This window comes from Dama dama, chromosome 9 (genome assembly GCF_033118175.1).
Source record: "Dama dama isolate Ldn47 chromosome 9, ASM3311817v1, whole genome shotgun sequence".
Classification (NCBI taxonomy): Eukaryota; Metazoa; Chordata; class Mammalia; order Artiodactyla; family Cervidae; genus Dama; species Dama dama.
The window spans coordinates 54,808,799-54,832,109 of record NC_083689.1 but is presented as its reverse complement, the minus strand read 5'-3'; the positions used below and the strand labels follow the sequence as shown (position 1 = coordinate 54,832,109).

General features: G+C 42.6%; 2 protein-coding genes across 13 annotated transcripts in view; both read right to left on the bottom strand.

The window, feature by feature from the left end:
• The window catches only part of LOC133062488 (protocadherin gamma-C5), a 178,017-nt gene that overhangs the window by 111,748 nt on the left and 42,958 nt on the right, over positions 1-23,311 (bottom strand). The window contains exon 1 of one of the 12 annotated variants that reach the window (XM_061151539.1): positions 16,790-19,900. The exons of 9 other annotated variants lie outside the window; for them this stretch is intronic. In XM_061151539.1, coding sequence (XP_061007522.1) covers positions 16,790-19,213 — 2,424 coding nt within the window. In that variant the 5' untranslated portion in view covers positions 19,214-19,900. Of the gene's footprint in view, positions 1-1,844; positions 5,490-11,859; positions 14,387-16,789; positions 19,901-23,311 lie in introns of those variants that run through there. 2 more of the 12 variants (XM_061151547.1, XM_061151546.1) reach the window with 2 other exon arrangements.
• On the bottom strand, positions 5,731-10,416 carry LOC133062490 (protocadherin gamma-A8-like). The gene has a single exon (XM_061151558.1). It carries the CDS (start codon positions 9,073-9,075, stop codon positions 6,562-6,564), a length of 2,514 nt encoding a protein of 837 aa, XP_061007541.1. The 5' UTR covers positions 9,076-10,416; the 3' UTR covers positions 5,731-6,561.

Here is a 23,311-nt window from a genome sequence, read left to right as displayed (position 1 = left end):
GGCGCTCAGAGTTCTTAGCCGTTACTACACCCACTGAGATGCGAAATACTTTTGCTATAGATGACTGACAAAACACTACTCTCTTACCGGTGTGATTTTAGATTTCTCTGTGTCGTGCATTTATATTTCAAAAGCAATGACCACTTGTGGGCATTTTAGTTGGAAATAAGGTGACATGAAACTTCTATTAAATGTCATTAATATCACACAACCTTACTCTCATTTTTGATAGCATTTTGCTCTTTCTAGATATGTAAATTATTCAAATTTCATTTTTTATAATGTTGCAACTGTTTTTTATAGGTCGTTATTTTCTGAAGTAATTAAAATGTGCAATCCTCTTTGGAAATATATCCATATTTTTCTTATTTTATATGTACATCTGTATTTACATAATTATATTGAATGAATATATAGATTACTCAATTTGAAGCTGTTTTATAAGACATTTACTTTCATGGTGAGATTCTTGGAGTAAAGTTTCCTTAAGATTTTGTTTACAAAATTTAATTACATAATGGTACTAGATTTTCTCATCTAATATTGCTAAATTTAAGTAGATTGGGATTTTTTAAATTTACATAGTTATGGTTGTTAAACTTTTAGCCTATTTCAATTTTTAAAATATTTAGTTTTCTATGTGAATTCATAGTGCATGCACAGCCTACAGCATTTGGAAGATTCAAATAACATACCCTGTAAAGTAAGTTTCCATTTCAGTTTTTTCATCAAGAAATTAGCAATATTAATATAATATTAAACTTCCTATTATAAGGGTCATCTAAACTTATGTAATAATTTGAGGAAAAAATATAAGATGTAGAACAAATTAAACACCACAGTAAGAAATTTCTTTCAGCAATTTGTAAAAAAATTATTTACTGAAGCAGTTCCTAACAGAAAACAAGCAAAAGACAGATGCTTATGTAATGGCATCTTTGTATGTGCTTGAAATTAGTAGATTTTGCCTTAAAAATAATTCAGAATTCTCCTTCCCTCCTACAGATAGGAAGATGAGATAACCTCTAGTCACTAATGTTTAGGGCTCCAAGTAATAAGACAAATACAGTGACTTTCCCCTCTTTCCGCTTCAAAAAAATAGGTCAGGTATGAGAGCAAGTGATAGAGGGAGCAGTATTTTCTTTTCTCTTATCAAGTATCTCCTGCTAACTATAAAGAAGACGATTTTGCATTCAAGGAAATTTGAAGGGACTTAGATAATGACTTGGATTTTCTGATGAGTTCACTGAGTCCCTCTCACACAATATATCACACAGTATTTTTTCTTTAAATTTTAAGGACTTCAAAGACTCACATATAGGTAGATTTAAGGAACTAGACATGAGGAATAAATATAAGAAATAGATGTAAACTGTACCAGTGAAATCAGTGAAGGAAGACACCTAGTAGTGGCTTTTTTGCTTTAAAAAATCAATTAAGTGACTACCTACTTAATTTGTTTCCTACTTTAAATTTAATGTTTACTTATATATATATCAAACATCTAAATGTTAAATGAAGAATAAAAAAGTAATGGGTAAATTTCATTAGATTAGAAAAGATATAAGAAATTGGCAAAAAGACTTTTGTTGTGAAGCATAGAGCATACTCTCAACTTGGTAAATCTTTTTTTTTTTCAACTTGGTAAATCTTAACTAGGCAAGGTATTATGTCACATACCTATTCTCAATTCACCGTTCCCCTTGAAGGCTGGATATACAGCTTTCGGATGAGCTCTAATTATTCCAAAGCAATTCGTTAGACTTTAAAATGCAATATATTTTCATATGAATAAAAAAATTGCAAAGATGATGAAAAGGAGTAGATACTTAAATGGAACTCACCGCCATTAGAGTTTCGGGATGGGAAGTCGACTCACTGGAATTACAGAGTGGAAATAAGGCCCCAGACGAATCACCACAAAGTATATCTTGTCCTGAACTCAGCTGCTCACTACATTTTAGAAAATTAAACTCTGTCTTTCCAGTATGGGCAACGCACAGATTGTATGAATAAGGTAAAGTTCCTTCACTGTAGTTGGGAGGAACCACGGGTCCAGACTTGACACAGAGACCAGGCTTAAAGCAGCCCCAAGCAGCAGGGCTGGAGGACCGTCGCAGGTGCAGGGCGACCGCCAGAATCACTGCCAGGAGGAAGAGCACCGAGATCAAGGCCAAGGCCACCACCAGGTAAAACTGCAGCTCAGCCTGGGGGTCAGAGGGCGCGGGCCGGTCACTGAGGTCCGGCAGCGCCTCCTGCAGGCTGTCGGCGAAAACCAGGAGCAGCGTGGCGGTGGCCGAGAGGGGCGGCTGTCCCCCATCGCGCACAGCGACCAGCAGGCGTTGGCGGGCCGCGTCCCTGTCGCCCAAGGCCCGCGCCGTGCGCACCTCGCCCGTGCGCAGCCCCACGCTGAACAGTCCGGGCTCGCTGGCCTGCAGCACGTGGTAGGACAGCCAGGCGTTGTGTCCAGAGTCTGCGTCCACCGCCACCACCTTGGTGACCAGGTAGCCGGGCTGCGCGGCGCGCGGCACCGTGTCGAAGAGCGCCGAGCCGTCGGGTCCCAGCGCCGGGTACAGCACCCTGGGCGCGTTGTCATTGCGGTCGCCCACCAGCACGCGCAGGCTCACGTTGGAGCTGAGCGCGGGCGAGCCGTGGTCGCGGGCCTGCAGCGTCAGCTCGAAGGCGCGCAGCTGCTCGTGGTCGAAGGCGCGCTGCGCGAACACCACGCCGCTCTGCGGGTTCACGGACACGTAGGACGACAGCGCGCGCGGCTCCAGGTCGCTGGCCACGATGGAGTAGGAGACCTGGCCATTGGGCCCGAGGTCAGGGTCAGAGGCCCTAACTTGCTCAATGGAAGCTCCAGGCGGGTTGTTTTCTGCCACGTGGACGACGTAAGAGGTCTGCTGGAAAACCGGAGCATTGTCGTTGACATCAGTAATATGCAATGTAACACTTGTATGGGTGCAGAGAGGCGGCTTGCCCTTGTCAGTGGCTATGATGGTGACATTGTACTCCGGGGTCTGCTCTCGGTCCAGGGTCCCGTCTGTTACCAATTTGTATGAATTTTTGGAGGAAGAGATTATCTGAAAAGGTACTTCACCCTCTAGTCGACAATTAACCTCCCCATTCTCCCCGGAATCTCTGTCATATATTTTGATCAAAGCAATCAGAGTTCCCGGCACTGCGTTTTCCAGAATCATTTCGACTAGAGAATGGAATGTAATATCTGGTCTGTTGTCATTTTCATCTTGAATGCTAATTTCAACTGTACACTGTGCAACCAGTCCCCCGCCATCCCTCCCTTCCACCACGATGGAATATTCTTTGATTTCTTCGAAATCCAGTGTTTTTAGTGTTGTAATTTCCCCATTCTTTGAATTCAGACCAAAGATTTGCCCGGTCCCATAGAAGGAATAAGCAATTTCTGAGTTGACGCCCTCGTCCTGATCGGTGGCTGACACCTGCAACACAGTGGTGCCTGGGGGCACGTTTTCTCCAAGGTTGACTCGGTATACGTCCTGGCTAAATACCGGGGGGTTATCATTGGCATCAGTGACCTGGATCTGGAGCTCAGTAGTCCCACTTAGGGGTGGATCTCCACCGTCTGAGGCAGTCAGGGCTAAACGATGGTAACTCTGTTGTTCCCGGTCTAAGGGTTTCTCCAATACCAGTTCCGGGAATTTACTACCATCTTGTTTTTCCTTATTTATCAACGAGAAACTAGGGCTAAGAGAAAGTTTATAAGTCTGCAGAGAGTTTAAGCCAATGTCTGCATCTTTCGCGACTTCTAATATAAATCGCGTGCCTGGCGGCGTAGACTCACTTATTTGCAGCTCAAAGGAATTTTGCGAGAATTCTGGCGTGTGGTCATTGACATCCTCGATCTCTACATTCACGTGATAAAAGTTCAATGGATTTTCAGCAACAACCTCAAATTCCAGAGCACAGGCTGACTTCTTCCCGCATATCTGCTCCCGGTCTAGCCTGCTGCTCACAAGTAACTCCCCGCTCTCCGCGCTCACAGTGAAGTAAGGCTTCTCCGAACTGACGCGCAGTTTTCGAGTCGGTAACTCGTGGACACTGAGTCTCAGGTCCTTGGCGAGATTCCCCACCACCGAGCCCTCGGGCATCTCCTCGGGAATCCTGTAGTAGATCTGCTCAGAGAGCGCCAGGCAGAACAAAGACAGCAGGAACGGAAAGAGCACTGGCCGCCTCTCAGCCCAGCCGCTCTTCCCAGCGCCGCTCCCCATCCCTCTTGCTCCCCCCCTTAGTTTGCTCACCGGCTTGGAGACGCCGGGTTACAAATAATATCTTTGTTGCAGTCGTCCGGAGCTCCCAACAGCTTTATGATGGTCAGGGAGGGTTTCTTCTCTAGAGAAGGAAACGTTGGAAAGGCTTACGCTAGCGAGTCTGAGACAGGGAACGTGAGCTGCGGCTGCGCGAGGAAGTCTCCTGTACCAAGTTCTCCACTTTGGCCAACAGCGGCGCCCAGAGTCCACACTGGGAAACTGCAGCCCCTGCAGCTTCAGTTTAACCAGCTCTCATAATTATAAACTTGTGAGCCTAACTTAACAAGCCATATTTTTATGTTAATATATTTAATATTTTAAATCATCAAGACTTATTTAAAGTCTTGTTTCTAAATTGTTAGAAATACCATGTTAGGTTTGTTTACAAAGTTAATATATATTGGTCCATTTATTTCACCATTCTGCAAACATACACTGAACTTTTGCTTTGTGCTAAGCACCGTCTTTGTCAGTGGCAATATAACAATGAATAAGACACAGGTCCTGCCCTCAGAGAGTTTGTTGTCTACCAATTCCATGAATCATTTCTGTTTATTAGCTACGATATATTAAAATTTTTAAAGCTTCTTTCACTGAGTCCTATGTTTACCCCATATGTCTACATAATCAGTGCTACTTATGTCACATATATTAGACAACATCAATACTGTTGAAAATTATTTTGTTGTGTAATTTTGTACCAATCCTCAAACATCTCCTCTTATATATCAACACTCTCTTTACAAACAATTTCTTTTTACTCTTCTAACTCAAGAAGTAGTCATTCAAAAAAACTGTCCCTGAGATGTAGCCAGAGATTATTTGGTGTACCTCCTACTTCATTTTTCAGAATGAACTGGCTTATGTCATACCCAACATCTTATATAAATTCACTCTTAAAATGTATTGAAATACTTGTCTGTCCTTCAATACAAAGTCACAAAGGGATATTCTAGTAGAATGCATTACTTCCTTATCTATGTATACATGTTATACTGAAGTAATGGCTTCAGAATTGGAGGAAATGAGTTCATGGTAAATTTATATACATAAATTCACTGAGTATAGTGACATTCTAATTACTTTACTCCATTGGTTATTATTATTATTATTTGCAATTAATGAATGCTTTCAGCAAGAGTACTGGGGCAACTTTCCATTCACTTTTTAAATTTGCAAAGTGTCAACAAAATAGTTGTCTCTGCAAGTGACTGTACACCTAAACACTACAGAACATAAAGCTAATTCCTACCATTATCTATGGATTGGAGGAAACACAGCACAATCCCTCAGAAATGTCTTTTTAGTTGATAGCAAATAATTCATTGTACTATCCACTCTCATCTGATGACAAATCAACCGTTAGTTTTATCTAAATGCTATAACAAGGGATGCAGAAGTCCAAATGGAATCATTTTTAATTGAACCGATTGGCTTGTTTAAAATTTGTGTACATATAACTTCTTTTCTTAAAAGTAACACTCAAACTCTAACCATGAGAACACAGCACATTTCACATGACTGTAGGCAAAACAGCTCATTGGAATTCTAATGAAATGTGTTCATCTGCATTTTACAGAGAAAGTTTATAAGTCAGTTTCAACAATTTCAAGATTACATTTTATTTCAAATTTGATGGGGAGGGCAATGGCCCTTTTAGGCTTATGCCATGTCTCCATTGGTATGAGTCCTGGGTGACCACTGACACACAAAGAACATTGAGGAACCAGTCTTACCTACCACCACCCTTTAAAATATGTTTGCTTTGAAATACGAGAAGTATTAAAGCTTTGAAGGGTACCGATACAGACACAGAACTCATAGAAGAGGTTTAAACTGAAGAAATTTTCAAGAACCTAGTTTTAGGTGAAATCCTAAGAATCCTAAAAATTCTGAGATGTATTTTACTTTTACTAATCTAATACAAGGGTTTAGAAACCTCAATAATTTTTGTAAGTTCTAATTTATATATACCTTTATGTGTCTATACATATACATGTGTACACACACACACACACACACACACATATATTCCTATATATAAAATGAACTGACCTTATGTGGTTGGGTAGCTATTTCTTAAGTGAATAGATGATAATTACAGTAAAATATGAAAAGTTTTAAGAGGTTAAGAGTTCATACTTAAGTAATCTTGTCTAAGCCTTTGGAAAGCAGATGAAACAATTATGATGATTAGAACTCAATTTTACTGTGTCACTAGCACAAACCCCAAACTCTGCAGTACACCTTAAGAGTTATCTGTAAACTTTCTTTACAATGCATGTTTCAAAACACAAATTAAATTTATAAAAAATATAATTCCTCTAAGAAATAAACATAAACAATGAACCAAACTCACCTGAACAGAAGCAGCTTCATCCCTACATTCATGAAAATCTATGGATGTTAACAAGGCGTCATTTTTCTCATAGCTGTCTTGGCTAATAAGCATGTCAGCATAGTTGGGCTGGGGGAAGATCATGTGACTCCTCCGAGAGTCAGAGGTAAGGGAGACTTCATGGGAATAGGTCTGCAGGAAAGTCTGTACTCCTTCAATGCCCACAAATCCTGAGGCTGGCAGGCCTGCTAACCGACCACTGGAAGCCTGGAGAAGTCTCGATTTGTGCCACCGCCATAGTCTGAGTGCCAGCAGCATGATGACAAAGGCAAGGAAGATGCAGGAAACGACAGCCACTGCCACCACCAGGTACAGTGTGAGGTCTGAATCATCAGAGTTGGTTAGGGTCCTGATGCTACCCAGGTCGGCAAGGACATCTGGGATGGTATCTGCCACGGCCACGGTGAATGTGACAGTGGCTGAGAGAGGGGGCTGCCCGTGGTCCTGGACCACCACCACCAGGCTCTGCTTGAGCGCGTCTCTGTCCAGCAGGGCCCGCGTTGTGCGCACCTCACCCGTGTGCAGCCCCACCGCAAAGAGCCCTGGCTCACTTGCCTTGAGAAGGCGGTAGGACAGCCAGGCGTTCTGGCCTGAGTCTCTGTCCACTGCCACCACCTTGGTAACAAGGTATCCTGGCTCTGCAGAGCGAGGTGCCAGTTCCACACCCGTGGAGCCATCAGTGGGAAGCATGGGGTACAGAATCTTTGGTGCATTGTCATTCTGGTCCAGTATGAACAGGCTCAGGGACACATTGCTGCTGAGTTGAGGGTCCCCATTGTCACTGGCTGTCACCAGTAGCTGCAAGTCTTGGATCTGCTCATAGTCAAAGGAGTGCAGAGCATATAGGACACCAGTGTCAGAGTTGATGGAGACATAAGAGGAGAGAGGCGCTGCCATGATGCTGCCTTTGGTCAGAGAGTAAGTGATCTGGGCATTGCTGCCACTGTCAGGGTCATGAGCAGTCACAGAGAAGATGGAGGCACCTCTGGGGTTGTTCTCTGGGATATAGGCTGAGTAGGAGGTATGAGGGAAAATGGGTGGATTGTCATTGATGTCTGCCACTTGCAGGGCAATATGAATTTCAGTAGATAGAGGTGGGGTTCCTAGATCTGAGGCTGCCACTGTGATATTATACATAGAGATCTTTTCTCGGTCCAAATATTTCCAAGTTACCAAGCTATAATAACTATCAATTGATTTTTCTAATTGAAAAGGTAAATTGTCACGTGTATAACAGACAACTTGACCATTCTTTCCAGAGTCTCGGTCATGCACATTCAAGAAGGCAATTACTGTCCCAGGAAGAGTATTTTCCAGGACTGGGCTAAACAAAGATGTAATGGTCACTTCGGGCCTGTTGTCATTGACATCTTCCACTGAAATGAGTACTTTGGTCCGCCCCAGAAGTGCCCCCACATCTTCAGCTTGTATTTCCATGTCATAAAACGCACATTCTTCATAATCTAAACTCTTCGCTGTTGATATTTCGCCAGTATTTTCATTCAGCTGGAATAACGGAGATTGTTTTTCACTAATTTTCCAGAATTTGTAAGCCACTTCCCCGTTGGTTCCTTCATCCGGGTCGCTAGCGCTTACGGTAAGCAGCCGAGTCCCCGGGGGCACATTCTCTGGGACTTTCACTCGGTAAATCGGTTGAGCAAAAACCGGGGCATTGTCGTTTGTATCCAACACTGTCACTCGGATGTGCACTGTGCTGGAGCGACGCGGTTCGCCTCCGTCCGTGGCGATGAGGACCAGGTAGTGAGCAGCCTCCTCCTCGCGGTCCAGGGCGCGCTCCAGCACCAGCTCTGGGCTTAGAGCTCCGTCGTCGTCTCCAGTTCGCACGTCCAGGGAGAAGTGGTTACTGGGGCTGAGCTGGTAGCTCTGCAGGGAATTCAAGCCCACATCCGGGTCCACAGCCTCTGGCAGTGGATAACGTGTTCCGGGCAGAGCGATTTCGTTAATTTTTACTTCCAGATTTTCGACCTGAAATTTTGGGTTATTATCGTTGATGTCAGTGATTTCGATTTCTATTCCCCAAAGTTTCCCTTCATCCTCAACTAGGATGTTAATATTTACAAAACATCGCGCGCTCTGAGCGCAGAGCTCCTCCCGGTCTATCCTGCCCGCGGTGACCAAGCTGCCGCTTCGCGGATTTAGAGCAAAGAGCTGCGTCCTACCTCTGGAGACGATGCGGACTCCATGCTTCGAAAGCTCTTGCGACTCCAGCCCCAGGTCCTTGGAGATGTTACCCACGAAGGATCCTTTGTCGGTCTCTTCAGGCACAGAGTAGTGGATCTGTCCTCTCCCGATCTTTCCCAGCGCACCCAGCAGCGCGCACAGCAGTACCAGCTCGCCGAGTCCTCCGTAATTCTTTGGAGCGGCCATTGTTCTTTCGCTATGGAATCCACTCAGAATCTTCACTGGGCATATATGTTTTGTTTACCTTGTTCCTGAAGTTATACAGATCATCTTCTGGAAAGTTGGAGTGTCCCAAATTTAGGGATGGAATTTTGCCGCAGTCCTCCAGTTGGTTTGTGAGATCTGCGGATCTCTGTGAGGTGAGAGCCCTGAGTTTCCGGCTGGTTTTTGGTTACTTTATCTCCAAGTAGGTGAACAGCGGCGCTCAGAGTCCTAGGCAGTTACTGCAGTCACTTATATTTGTAATATCCTATGCTAGATTGCTAGGGGAAAAATTGCTACTTGTTTTCTATAGCCTATTTGGAATAAATTATCCCTGAACTCATATTTTAAAAGTAATTTCCAAGAAGTGTAGAATGAAATAGGCTTAAAGTCTTACAAAGTATTATTACATGACCAAATTGTGGGGTTTATGTCATATTAAATTACTCAAATTTTTGTAATGTATTTACTGTTTTAAAAATAAAATTTTATTTATTATGCTCTAAGCATTATTGTTAATATCTTCAACATCTATTATCAACTAAGTAAGAACCCCACTCATTATTGGAAATTAATTCATTTTTAGGCTAAAATATACCTATTGGAGATGACTGATTCAGAAGTTGTTTTATTTGGTTTAAACCAATTAGTCGATATAGTAAGCTTTCTGTAGAGTTGTTGCCTTTTAATTTTCTTTTTAAAATGCTGTTTTAGTCACACAGTAGTGTTTTGAAATTAATATTGTGAAATTTTAATAGGATAAATGCTTTTCCTTTCAAGTTATATCACAGACTATTTAAATTTTATATAATTTCTATTTGAATAGAAGAAAGGTACAAATGAATATATAATTGAAAGCAAATTTTTATCTATTCTTCTGCCTATGAGAGATGATTACATTTTAAAGCCAACTTAGTTAACTTCTAAAGGTAAACAAATAGCCTAAAGGTAACTTTACCTTAATTACTACTTCAATCAAAAGAATCACAAAAGTAGGAAACACATAATTATCATTAAGGAGTCAAAAAAAGCCAGTGCAAGAATAAATGTCTTTTTCCTTCAGTAGTTTGTAAAACGGCCATTAATTGAAGCAGTTACTAAGGGAAGTATAGCAAAAGCCTGATATAATGTATTGCTATCTTGTATATGTAACCGTATCCACTTGAGACTGTTAATCTGGTCTAAACTTGAAGATTTCAACATTCCATTTTCTCCTAGAGATAGTAGAATGACTAGAAGACCTCTAGCTATATTAGTTTAGGTCTGAAAAAAAGACATTTCAAAAATAATGTAGCAGAAGTGTGTGTAAGAGGAACAAAAGAGGCCAAAACATTGTGGTTTTTTTTGACAGAGGAGCCTATAGAATGAGCATTGTTACAGGTTAATCCTGAAAAACCTATGCTGCAAGTAAGGAGAACATACTTTTATTTTCTAATGAGCATAGTGAACCTGCACTTAGTCAAGTAAAATGATTTTACACACACATATACACACAGTACAATGAATGCAATTACAGTAGGTACATCTACATAAAAATCTAGGTTAATTGACCTTATTCTGGTGCTTTTGAAGCAAAAGAGAAGTAAATATAGGAAACAAAGTATCAGATTAATATGGAAACAATAACAGCTAAATGAATTAAGAAAAATATCTAATTTTAGCTTGTTTTTCTTTTAAGATTTATTTATATGATTGCCTACTTTTACATTTGCAGCATGTATAGTTGAGAAAAAAAATAATCATTTATTAATCAGTAGAAAGAAAAATTTAGAGAAAAATCTCAGTAGCTTTATGGGAGACCATATAACATTGCCAAAAGTTTCCCTTATGGAAAAAAACACAACTTCACTGCTTTATAATATGAACCTGGTAAGACACCACTAAAAGACACATAATTTCTCTGAATTCAACCTCCCTTGAAAAATGGTATGACAGCTTTTTGACTGGTTACTACATTCTTAAGACAATGTTTAGATCTAAAATTTGTATAGATGCATTTGGGGACATTTTATGTTTGGTTCCAGACCACTACAATAATGAAAACAGCACAATAAAGTGGGTCACGAATGTTTTGGTTTCCCAGTGTGTATAAAAGTTATGTTTTAAGTATGCAATATCATTGTATCTAAAAAAGTACATACCTTAATTAAAAATACTTCATCGCTAAAAAACACTAACCACCACTGGAGACTTTGGTGGGTGGAACATAATCTTTTTGTAATGGTAACATCCAAGATCACTGATTATAGATCACCACAGGGCTTCCCTAGTGGCTCAGATGATGAAGAACCTGCCTGCAATGCAGAGACCAGGGTTCAATCCCTGGGTAGGGAAGATCCCTTGGAGAAGAGAATGGCTACTCACTCCAGTATTCTTGTCTGCAGAATTCCATGGACAGATGAACCTGGTGGTCTACAGTCCTGGGTCCATGGGGTCGCAGAATGGGATAAGACTGAGGGACTAACACTTTCACACTTTCACTTTCACATGATGACTAATAATAAAAAAAGTTTGAAATATTTTGAGATTTACCAAACTGTAACACACATGAAGTGAGGAAATGCTGTTGTACAAATGGTGCCTATAGACTTGATTGACTCAGGCTTGCCATAAATCATCAATGTGAAAAAACAAAACAAAATAAAACTGGAGTATCTTCAAACCGCAATGAAGCAAATCGAACTAAAATAGAGATGTGCCAGTTTTTTCCTGTGAATATGGAGAACTGTCGACACAATAAAAAGAAGGTTATACTTACAGGAAACTCACCTGATGAGAAGTCGACTCATTGGAATTACAAAAGGGAAATAAGGCTCCAGATGAATCACCACAAAGTATATCTTGTCCTGAACTCAGCTGCTCACTACATTTTAGAAAATTAAACTCTGTCTTTCCAGTATGGGCAACGCACAGATTGTACGAATAAGGTAAAGTTCCTTCACTGTAGTTGGGGAGAGCCCCAGGTTCAGACTTGACACAGAGACCAGGCTTAAAGCAGCCCCAAGCAGCAGGGCTGGAGGACCGTCGCAGGTGCAGGGCGACCGCCAGAATCACTGCCAGGAGGAAGAGCACCGAGATCAAGGCCAAGGCCACCACCAGGTAAAACTGCAGCTCAGCCTGGGGGTCAGAGGGCGCGGGCCGGTCACTGAGGTCCGGCAGCGCCTCCTGCAGGCTGTCGGCGAAAACCAGGAGCAGCGTGGCGGTGGCCGAGAGGGGCGGCTGTCCCCCATCGCGCACAGCGACCAGCAGGCGCTGGCGGGCCGCGTCCCTGTCGCCCAAGGCCCGCGCCGTGCGCACCTCGCCCGTGCGCAGCCCCACGCTGAACAGTCCGGGCTCGCTGGCCTGCAGCACGTGGTAGGACAGCCAGGCGTTGTGTCCAGAGTCTGCGTCCACCGCCACCACCTTGGTGACCAGGTAGCCGGGCTGCGCGGCGCGCGGCACCGTGTCGAAGAGCGCCGAGCCGTCGGGTCCCAGCGCCGGGTACAGCACCCTGGGCGCGTTGTCGTTGCGGTCGCCCACCAGCACGCGCAGGCTCACGTTGGAGCTGAGCGCGGGCGAGCCGTGGTCGCGGGCCTGCAGCGTCAGCTCGAAGGCGCGCAGCTGCTCGTGGTCGAAGGCGCGCTGCGCGAACACCACGCCGCTCTGCGGGTTCACGGACACGTAGGACGACAGCGCGCGCGGCTCCAGGTCGCTGGCCACGATGGAGTAGGAGACCTGGCCGTTGGGCCCGAGGTCAGGGTCAGAGGCCCTGACTTGCTCGATGGAAGCTCCAGGGGGGTTGTTCTCTGCTACATGGACCACATAGGAAGCCCGTTCAAAAACTGGCATGTTGTCGTTTACATCACCGATGTGCAGAGTGATGCTCGAGCTGGAGGAGAGGGGTGGCTTGCCTTTGTCAGTGGCTGTGATGGTGATGTTATACCCAGGGGTCTGTTCGCGGTCTAGAACCCCATCTGTAACTAATTTATACGTGTTTCTTGAAGAAGTCAGTATTTTAAATGGAACATCGCCTTCTAATTTACAAATAACCTCTCCGTTGTGTCCGGAATCCTTGTCTCGGATTTTGAGCAAAGCAATGTGTGTTCCCAGCTTGGTGTCCTCCATAATAAAATCCGGTAGAGATTGGAATATCACTTCTGGGGCATTGTCATTTATGTCTAGGACTTCTATCTCCACTGTACACTGGGCAATCATTCCTCCACCATCCTTTGCTTCCAAAACTATGGAATATTCTTTCACTTCCTCAAAATCTAATGTATTTAGAATAATGATTTCCCCAGTATTAGAATTCAGGTCAAACTGGGTAATTCGGTCTGCTTCAGTGAAAGAGAAAGTGATCTCGGCATTGACACCCTCATCTTGGTCAGTGGCCATTACTCTAAGCACAGTGGTGCCTGGAAGCACGTTTTCTGGAAGCTCCACCCTGTATAGTTCTTGGCTGAACACTGGAGGGTTATCGTTGGCATCAGTCACCAGGACTTGTATCTGTGCAGTACTGCTCAGGGGTGGATCCCCGAAGTCCAAGGCTGTCAAGGTCAAGTGGTAGGATTTCTGTTCTTCCCTGTCTAAAGATGTCATTAGTACCAGCTCAGGGTATTTACTGCCATCCAACTTCTCTTTAATCACAAGTGAGAAATGATCATCAGGACTGAGCTGGTAATTCTGTAGGGAATTGGTACCAATATCTGCATCATGGGCAGATCCTAAAATAAATCGTGCCCCGGACTTTGTGGACTCACTTATTTGCAGCTCAAAGGAATTTTGCGAGAATTCTGGCGTGTGGTCATTGACATCCTCGATCTCTACATTCACGTGATAAAAGTTCAGTGGATTTTCAGCAACAACCTCAAATTCCAGAGCACAGGCTGACTTCTTCCCGCATATCTGCTCCCGGTCTAGCCTGCTGCTCACAAGTAACTCCCCGCTCTCCGCGCTCACAGTGAAGTAAGGCTTCTCCGAACTGACGCGCAGTTTTCGAGTCGGTAACTCGTGGACACTGAGTCTCAGGTCCTTGGCGAGATTCCCCACCACCGAGCCCTCGGGCATCTCCTCGGGAATCCTGTAGTGGATCTGCTCAGAGAGCGCCAGGCAGAACAAAGACAGCAGGAACGGAAAGAGCACTGGCCGCCTCTCAGCCCAGCCGCTCTTCCCAGCGCCGCTCCCCATCCCTCTTGCTCCCCCCCTTAGTTTGCTCACCGGCTTGGAGACGCCGGGTTACAAATAATGTCTTTGTTGCAGTCGTCCGGAGCTCCCAACAGCTTTATTTTCGGCGTGAGGGTCAGGCAGGGTTTCTTCTCCAGAGGAGGAATAGGTGGAAAGACAACACTAGCGAGTCTTGAGACAGGGAAAGTGCTCTGCGGCTGCGCGACGGGATCGCCAGCACCAAGCTCTCGACTTTGGCCAACAGCGGCGCCCAGAGTCCGCACTGGGAAACTGCAGCCCCTGCTGCTTCACTTTAACCAGCTACCGTAATTACTACCGTGTATCCAGCTGAAAAATCATTTTTAAAAGACGTCAGTATGTTTAATAACACGCTTCCCACGTGGCTCAGCGGTAAATAATCCACCTGTCATGCTGAAGGCACGTGTTTGACTCCTGGGTGGGGAAGATCCCCTGGGGAAGGAAATGGCAACCCATTCCAGTATTCTTCTCTGGGAAATCCCATGAACAGAGGAATCCGTGGTGTCAAAAGAGTTGGACACGACTTAGCGACTGAGTACGCATGCATATCTGGTAACATTTAATTCTATTAGAAGCGTCATCATCCCAACTTTCCAGGTTTTCAGGTCAATCGGTAAGTTTAATATATAAACATCTATACGCTGACATAATTACTCCCCAACCTTCAAATCCGCACTAGTAATAGGATGATTATTATAACACAGATTTGGCTTAAAGGCTCTCAGATCATAGCTGTTGTGAATACTCATTAATTAGCAATATATTGGATAAGGTTTCCTTGTCACCTTTTTCCTTATTCTTCCTTACATTTTTTGGTACCTAATTCATTTCCATTTTTCTTCCCAGAGGGCAACAGTAATGGTGAAATTATGTCTTTCAAAAGGCACAATTTATACTTCCCTCTCTTGTTCCAAAATAATTTTAGCAAATTCTTTATAGTAACATTTGGTTTTCAATTCTGATATCTCACTTAAAGAAATGATGATAGCCTTTCAGAGAAGAGCCTATCCTCTCCTTCCCATTGTATGATTATTTTCCTGGGTGTAAAATTCAACATGAGTCTCCAAAACTACCAGGGGAAAATTCTATTTTGCTTTGCATCACAAACTCACTAAGCATGGTCTACTGTACTGAGGCACTTGTTCCCACTTCTGTACTTATCACATCCCATAATGACAGTTGAAGGAAACAGTCCCTAGAAAATGTATAATAGCTCACCGATTTTAGTGATGATCTCTCCCCTTTGTTTAAAAGTATTTTTAATAATTAATAAATTTACTTGGTGGGTTCTTTTTCAAAGTATCTGATAATCACATTTTTTCCCCACAGAATGTAACACTGTTCTCTCCCCCAAGTGACTGTACATCTGAATGTTACAGAATGTATGAAGTGTACTTCCACAGGAATGCACAGATCTTTAGATGCAAACCACCACCTTATGGCAGAAAAACATATGCTAGACATTATGCCAGAAAACAATTGTTCTCTTAACACTCAAAAGGCCCCAATAAACAAGATGACCTTGTCATCAACTACTCCCTGATACTAGTCAACTGCTGTATTTAGTTTTACTAAAATGTTATATAATAAGTGAAGATGTAGTTAATTACAGATTATCTCTAACTGAATTTTTCAACAGACCCAATAAGAAAAATTTACTACCACTCCAGGACTTGAGTGTATGACATAGTTGTTTCATAAAGCCAGCATCCCAACTCCCCCGCTCGTAGAGCCCACATACACACTTTGCATGACTGCATCACTAAAACAGCAGATGAAAATTTGGGTTAAAAACATGCAATGGAAAAAAAATGCAATGGCCTATTTCACAAATGTTACTTATAACACTTAACACCTTACTTGATATCTCATTTTATTGATTTTGGACAACAATCTTTAGTATGCCATTAGACTCCACGTCTGTCATTGATAAAGATCTTAGTGAAGCCTGACACATAAATTTCATCCATTAAACATCAACAAAACTTCTACCAGAATCTGGCTTTAATAGGTGATTAAAGTTTAAATAGGTCAAGAGCAACTGAGATGTTTCAAGGCCACCAAAGAGGTACATGGAAGTGGAAGCAGGGCACAGAAAAAGAAGTTTGCAGACTGAAAATTTCTTCAACAACCTTTTACAGATATGATCTAAAGAGAATCCTGAGAAGGCTGAGGTGTACTTTCTTGCTAACCTTGTGCAATAAGACTTAACAATTCACTCTCATTTATAAAATACATGAATTAAGAACACCATTAGGAACATAAATACAAGACATAAAAATGTGATTATCCACTTAGTCACAATCTTGTCCATATGCTTTCACCATAAATATGGTACTAAAACACTCTGTCAGTAAGTGTTCCATGTTAAAAAATCACCACTGAAATAAACAATCTTGCTTTATCACTTGAAAGTTTTTTTAACTTCATCTTCAAATCACGTATTTCGCAAAACAATGACATTTACACAAAATATAATTTCTCGACGATATAAAGATGAATGAATGACTGAACTCACCTGAATACTTTGAGCTTCATCCTTACATTCAGGAAAATCTATGGATGTTAACAAGGGATCCTTTTTCTCATAGCTCTCCTGGCTGATGAGTGTGTCCGCATAGTTGGGTTGAGGGAAGATCACGTGACTCCTCCGAGAGTCTGCGGTGAGCGAGACCTCGTGCGAATAGGTCTGCAGGAAAGCCGGCACCCCGTCCACGCCCACAAACTGAGATACCGGTACACCTCCGGGGACACCTCCTGAAGCTTGAAGCATGTGAGATCTGTGCCAACGCCACAGTCTGAGCGCCAGTAGCACGATGACAAAGGCGAGGAAGACGCAGGAGACCGCAGCCACCGCCACCACCAGGTACAGTGTGAGGCCTGAAGCATCAGAGTCGTGCGGGACCTCCAGGCTGCCCAGGTCCGCCAGGACATCTGGGATGCTGTCAGCCACAGCCACCGTGAGCGTGACAGTGGCCGAGAGAGGGGGCTGCCCGTGGTCCTGGACCGCCACCACCAGGCTCTGCTTGAGCGCGTCTCTGTCCAGCAGCGCCCGCGCTGTGCGCACCTCGCCCGTGTGCAGCCCCACCGCGAAGAGCCCTGGCTCGCTGGCCTTGATCAGGCGGTAGGACAGCCAGGCGTTCTGTCCCGAGTCTCTGTCCACTGCCACCACCTTGGTGACCAGGTAGCCAGGCTCTGCAGAGCGGGGTGCCAGCTCCACGCCCGTGGAACCGTCAGTGGGGAGGGCAGGGTACAGAATCTCAGGTGTGTTGTCATTCTGGTCCAACACAAATATGCTCAGAGACACATTGCTGCTGAGTGGTGGGTCCCCACTGTCACTTGCAATCACTCGCAACCGCAGGTCCCGAAACTGCTCATAGTCAAAGGAGTACAGTGCATATAGGACACCAGTATCAGAGTTGATGGAGACGTAGGAGGACACAGATGGCCCCTGGAGAGTATCTTCAGATAGGGAGTATGTGACACGGGCATTCTCGTTGCTGTCAGGGTCATGTGCAGTCACGGAGAAGATGGAGGTGCCTCTGGGGTTATTCTCAGGCACATAGACAAAGTATGAGGAGTGCAGGAAGGCAGGTGGGTTGTCATTGGTGTCTGCCACATTCATGGTGATGTGAGTTTCCGTGGACAAGGGTGGGCGTCCACCATCTGTGGCTTTCAGCGTGATGTTATATGCAGAGAATTTTTCCCGGTCTAGGTTTTCTGCTGTCACCAATCTGTAGTAGTTGTCTATAGATCTTTCTAATTTAAAAGGCAGATCTTCTGAAATAGTGCAGGTCACCTGGCCATTCTTCCCAGAATCTCGGTCTTGAAGGTAGAAAAGCGCCACTACCGTTCCAGGAGGAGTGTCTTCGGGGATTGAGTTGCCTACAGATGTTACAGTCACTTCCGGGGCATTGTCATTCACATCTAAAATTGTGATCAGTACTTTAGCTCTTGTTATACTACCAGGACCATCCTGAGCTTGAACTTCCATTTCGTAATAGCCAGATTCTTCATAATCTAGGCAATCTAGAGTTGATAATTCTCCTGTGTGAGAGTTCAGCTGGAATATCTGTAGAATTTTTGGAGTTATTTTCAGGAAAGAGTATGTCACTTCCCCGTTCACTCCCTCATCCAGATCTATAGCACTTACCGTGAGCAGTCTTGTGCCCACTGGCACGTTCTCAGGGACAGTTATTTGGTACTGGGGCAAAGAGAAGATTGGCGCATGATCATTCACGTCCACCGCTGTTACTTGGACACGGGCGGTTCCGGATCTTGGTGGGTCACCGCCGTCAGAGGCGGTGAGGAGGAGGTGGTGAGTTGCCACTTCTTCCCGGTCCAGTACCTGCTCCAGCACTAATTCCGGATATTTGGTTCCATCCTCTCCGGTGTGCACAACCAGGGAGAAGTGGCGATTGGGGCTGAGGTGGTAGCTCTGGAGAGAGTTCGTGCCCACATCCGGATCCCTAGCCTCATTTAACGGAAATCGCGCCCCAGGAGCTGTATTCTCCATTATTTTCACATTCATTTCTTCCGTCAAGAATTTAGGAGCATTGTCATTAATATCCATTATTTCCACTTCTATACGATAAAGACTCATTTTATCTTCCACCAGGATGTTAAAGTTCACCAGACATCGCGCGCTCTGGGCGCAGAGCTCCTCCCGGTCTATCCTGCCCGCGGTGACCAAGCTGCCGCTTCGCGGGTTCAGAGCGAAGAGCTGCGTCCTACCTCTGGAGACGATGCGGACCCCGCGCTCCGCCAGGTCCTTGGGCTCCAGTCCCAGATCCTTGGCGATATTACCGACAAAAGACCCCGTCTCTGTCTCCTCAGGCACGGAGTAGAGAATCTGTCCTGCCCAGACTTCGCTCTGGGTCTCCAGGAGGATGAAGAGCAGGATGAAAGCTCTGTAGTCCCCGCCCCTCTGCCGAGCCGCCATTCTTGTCCTGCTGATCTTCAGACACTGGCCTATCTCCTGTTCTCTTTCTGGATGCCAGGACGCCTGCGTGAAGCCCTGTGTATTCGGAAAAGAAGCCCAGAATCCAGTGGTATAGAGGACTAAATTTAGTGCAGCTTGGAACAGAGTTTATCTCAGTCTGGCGTTTCTTTGTGCTGTAAAAGCTCAGTGGTTCCGGCGGATCTTCACCCCTGGTTGGTGAACAGCGGCGCTCAGAGTCCTTACTAAGTTACTGCACCATACTGAAGCAAAATAACTGATTTTTCAGAAAGTTGTTTTATCCTATGAAATTCTTTCATTTCTTCAATTCATGCATCTCTGCTACATCATTTAAAATAAATTTTAAGAAACTGTAACTTAATGTAACAATGTTCATGGATGGGTGTTTATTAATCCCAGATAATTCTTTTAAATTCTCTGCCCTGCATTGCAACTTTGAAATGATTCTTAGACACTGCCTCACACTTCAGTTCACATAGATAAAAATCAGTCATTCAAATAAAACAAGTATGATTTACTTTTAAAAGGTGTCTGTATATGTAAGATATTATGTAGAAACATTTATATCAGCATATTTAAATTAATTCAATAATACTGAACATATTCTATGTTCTAGACACAACTATGTAATAAGGCAGAGTCCATTTTATCTATAATATACAGAGGAGTAATGTAATAACTTTTTATTGAATGAAACCTTAGAGACTGTTTAGTTAAATTCCTTTATTTTAATAAATTTTAAAATGAGAGGGAATTGCTTTATCCTTGACTACATAATCATAGAACCGATGTAGGAATGGAAATAACCACACTCCAAATCTCCTAAGAAGAAAAAAAGGGAATCATTGTTGGCCTTGATTGATGCTTTATGCTCAAAGAGTGCCATTAGAGATAGGTGAGAAGCCAAGCAGCTACAATCAGCTATAGAAGCAACTCATTTTGTAGAGAAGACAGAAATTTGCAGATTCCACTGGCTGTGGATTCATAAGTGTTGGTGTCACTGCTTCTTTTAATTATGCAATTTAAATAATCATCATACCCTATACTTGAGAAAAGATGGGTCTCTGAACAACCTTTGAGCATACAAGCTGGACTATCCTGAGCATATCCTTAGAGGTACTCATTGCTCCACTGCTATTAATGAAGTAAAACTCAATTGTTGATGGATCTGAGGTTACTTTCTGCTGGCATAAATAAAACAAAGTTTCCTTCACATAGTTGCAGAAGAGAGTGGCCTGTTTTGAAATGAAGACCTGGTAAGAAATAGCCTTGCTTTATAAAATATCTTAAGCCCTGGGGAGTAACTAGCAGCACAAGAAGGGAGAACTAGAAGTAATACTTATAAAAACTTAGCTCAGTTGGTGACAAGTTTGCAACTAACTAATCTATTTCTGGTCTTTGATGGCATTACTACAAAATACAGGGAATACTTTGAATGAAATGCCAATTCAATCTATCAAAATAATTCATATCATATTTGCTTTCACTATGTGGCTCAGACAGCAAAGCATCAGTGTGCAGTGCAGGAGACCCGGGTTTGATCTCTGGGATGGGAAGATCCCTTGGAGAAGGAAATGGCAGCCCACTCCATTACTCCTGCCTGGAAAATCTCATGGACGGAGGAGCCTGGTAGGCTACAGTCCATGGGGTCGAAAAGAGTGGGACACAACTAAGCAACTTCACTTTCACTTTCAAGTAGATGAAAGATCTTACTTTTTGTTCAAGGGAAACAATATGAGTACTGCAGATTAACTACATAAATAGTAATTTAAAACTATTTGTTCAGTAGCAATCTTGAATTTCTTGTTGGTGTAAGTATACGGTCATTAAAGACATGAGTACTTGCAGACATTTTCAATCAAAACTTTCATGTACAGATATTATGATTCCCAACATCATGATTTTTTTCTATCTGATACTTCAAAATTTATAGCATCATCTCATATTTGTCTCTTATTCTACTATTTTTAAAAAGTCTTGATTAACCTAACACTTCTGGGTACCTTCTTTGGAGCTAAACAAAATCTAGATAAAGGAGATAATCAAGTTTTTTAAGTTACTCTACAACATAAAATGAAATATTAAAGATCTCTACTCAACCACCAAGGTGTTTAAATATAACATAAAATTACTGTATAAGATTGAAATAATGTTGTACTTTTAAAGGGAGTGTGTTATTATTGGTTGAGTTGTTGCATGGCTTGAGTTGTTGAGTTGTTTTTTATTTACATAAAAAAATTATGGAAAGTTTATTTGTCTTCCCAGGCAGTAAGTTATTTACTTTTGCTCCTTTTTTTTTCCTTTAAATTATTTATTTTTAGCTGCGCTGGGTTCTAGCTTCAGTGAGCAGGGGCCACTCTCTAGTTGCGGTGCATGGGCTTCTCATGTAGTGGATTCTCTTGTTTGGAGCACAGGCTCTAGGGCTTCAGTGGTTGTGGAGCAACAGGCTTAGTTGCCTCAAAGCATGTGGGATCTTGTAGGACTAGGGATCCAACTCATGTCCCCTGCGTTGGTAGATGGATTCTTAACCACTGCACCACCAGGGAAGTCCTCTCTTTTCTTTAAGCAACTTTTTTTCTATTGAAGAAATATTTGTTTGGAGTTCTGTTTAGGTATTCATCCCCAGGCAATGATATATATTTCTTCCAATGATCCTCTCAGAGATTTTACTCTTTCCCCTTTGATCTCCATTCCAAACATTTGATCAGAATTGGGTAATAAAGCAGCCCAATACTTTGGTAGACTTTTTTTTCCTGGTGGTTCCAAATCATTATATGCTCAAACTATCAGACTTCTAATCTTATTAATAATGACCTGTAGTATGTAAGTCAAAGGAGCCTCAGTCACAACTTAGCAAATTCCATGATTGCCAGGATTTAAGACTTGGTCAGTTCACATGAACGAATGACTACTGTGAGAGTAGAATCTAATAGGTTTTCTGTCAGTGAGACATTTTATTTGATTAAATGAAATACTCACAGGTAATTCAGTTAAGAGAATAAAGAAAACTAGCCTCCTATCTCAGTTACTCAGCAGATAAGAAAATAAACCAGTCTAACAGCCACGAGACCTCTAGTGAGCTCTGCTTTTAACAATGGATGTATAAGGTTAGTTTAATCATCCAGAGTTGGTAATATACTAAAATAACACACTCTCAGAGTACATGAAACAAATCTTAATATTTCTATAAAAGCCCATCTGATTCCCATGACCAATACCCAGGATTGAAGTCTTTAAAATTACCTACCATTAAATTCTGATTAAACCACTAAAGAATCATATCACAAATGTCCAAAAGTTATATTTGAAATGTGTATGATTGTAATATTTTGGTTAGTCATATACACTTGAAACCTTGAAATAAATAATTCTATAACAATTGCTGAAAGTAAACAGTGATTTAGAAAAACATGCGGTAACTATCCTTAGCAGTTAAAGATATCAACTCAGTATTATCTTTACAAATACTAACAATTTGAGGTTACAAATGAAGTTCTCATTCATTTTCAAGGCATTTTCTGAATTGTCTATTTTACATGTGCATACCAAATCAAGATGCACAAGTGGCAAATCCATTGTATTATCAAATAATAGAACCCTAAGCTCAGGATTGGAAAAGAGCTTGGCTAGCTAGAAATTCAACAACTCATCAAATTATATTATCTCCTGTATTCCATTAATCTCAGGACCATCAACTTATTTTTGAAAAGCACCAGTAACAGAATCTTCTAGCTCCTAAGGCAACTCATTTTCTGTTTAACAACTCAGAACTTTGCTGTTTTCTACTCATCAAGACATAGTTTTATTCACACCTTTGTGCTATGATGAATTGAGTAATCATTCTTTTAAATGACATTTCTTCCTTCCTTAAATATTTGAATAGAGTTCCCATGTAACAAAAGCTTTATTTTATCTGGGCTAAGTATGCTAAATCATTTAAATTCTTATTTGAATACTATTAATCCTTCACTCTCTCATTCACTAGTCCTCTATTTTTAGAGATATATCTTGTAAGTGGACACTACTTGCCACATTTAACAATTCACATTCATTTTTAAATACTATCAAACATGCAGACTG